This window comes from Zea mays, chromosome 9, assembly GCF_902167145.1.
Source record: "Zea mays cultivar B73 chromosome 9, Zm-B73-REFERENCE-NAM-5.0, whole genome shotgun sequence".
In the NCBI taxonomy this organism is placed as follows: domain Eukaryota; kingdom Viridiplantae; phylum Streptophyta; class Magnoliopsida; order Poales; family Poaceae; genus Zea; species Zea mays.
The window spans coordinates 39,802,819-39,804,268 of NC_050104.1; the positions used below are offsets into that span (position 1 = coordinate 39,802,819).

Here is a 1,450-nt window from a genome sequence, read left to right on the forward strand (position 1 = left end):
AAAATAAATGGCTCTATAGAGTACAACTAAGATATAGAAAAACTATTGGAGATTGGAAAGATATATAAAGTAGTTTTTATGTAAATTGAAAGACTCTTGGAGATGCTCTCTATTGTATCTAACTCTATCTACAAATAAATAGTATGAAAATCAAGGCTATAATATATATAAGTAAATATTAATGAATTTAACAACAAAAGGTTTCAAAATTATATTTTAATTTAGTTTACACTCAACAGGACACTGGAATTTTTCTTTCTACCAGCCATAATAACTGCACAGACCCCACAGGCCAGTGGGTCACTAACCGTTCGAAAAACATGGCGCGCGCGCAATGGCCGGGCAGCCATCGGTTTCGTCTCCACCTCATGTTTCCACGAGAGTTCCTCCCATCCTCTCAAGTTTACCAGCACGACGCTTATAAAACTTCTTCCCAATCTCCCTTTGCAACTCACCCCACAAAGCAAGAAACAATCCTTGCACCCCTCCCCTGCGTCACCCCACCATATCCGGCCAGCCCAACGAAAATGTCGCGCGCCACAGCTGCGGTCCTCTTCTACATCCTCGCCGTCGCTGCCCTCAGCGCGGCCGAGGCACCGGCAGAGTCACCGAAGGCAGGCAGTCCTGCCAAGGCACCGGCCGAGTCACCGAAGGCAGGCAGTCCTGCAGCTCCTGCCAAGGCACCCGAGTCTGCTGCCACGAGAACTGCCCCCGCTAAGGCACCTCAAGCCGCCTCCACCCCCGCCGCTGCCGCTGCCCCATCGTCGTCGTCGTCTAGGAAGTCTGGTCCAGCTGCCGCGCCGACCACCGCCGCCTCTACACCGTCTTCTTCCACGGACGAGGAGTTGAGCCCTTCGCCGTCGGCATCCACCGCCGAGGTGGCGTCCCCTGCCGCTGATGGGCCTGCTGAGGGACCGGCGGCTGCTGATGCCTCCGGTGCTGCTACCCTTGGAAGCGGAGCTGCCATCGCTGGTGTCGCCGCTGCTGTCGCTACCATGATCTTCTACTGAGTTCACCAGGGACCGTGTCGTCGAGGGTGGGCACGTAGTTGGCTGTGCGGTAATTGCTCGTCTGGTCGGGAGGGACCAATAACGCAAGTGTTGCTTTGCTTTGCTCACTTCGTTTGCTCTTGTAACTTTATGGGGTCAACCGTTATATAACTGAAACGATTTGATTAATTGATACTAATGCTCTCTATCTGTCATGTATATATTCTGGCGTACGGCTTGTTCTCTTATTGGTCTTTCATATTTGTTTACCTCAAACTCTACATCATAAACAAATTAAAGTGGGTTCACACATTTATGTGTATGGAAACAACCTGTATAATGCCCTAGCTAGATTGGGAAATTCTCAAAACTAGCTACCAGGAAAATACTTATCTGGGTACCATCATGGATGTATCACACGTTATACACATAACCATCAGACCAACACACAATTTTGGATT

At 49.4% G+C, this 1,450-nt stretch overlaps 1 protein-coding gene across 1 annotated transcript; it reads left to right on the forward strand.

The window, feature by feature from the left end:
• Nucleotides 1-453: 453 nt before the first annotated feature.
• On the forward strand, nt 454-1,209 carry LOC100277563 (uncharacterized). The gene has a single exon (NM_001151087.2). It carries the CDS (start codon nt 528-530, stop codon nt 1,008-1,010), a length of 483 nt encoding a protein of 160 aa, NP_001144559.2. The 5' UTR covers nt 454-527; the 3' UTR covers nt 1,011-1,209.
• Nucleotides 1,210-1,450: the final 241 nt, after the last annotated feature.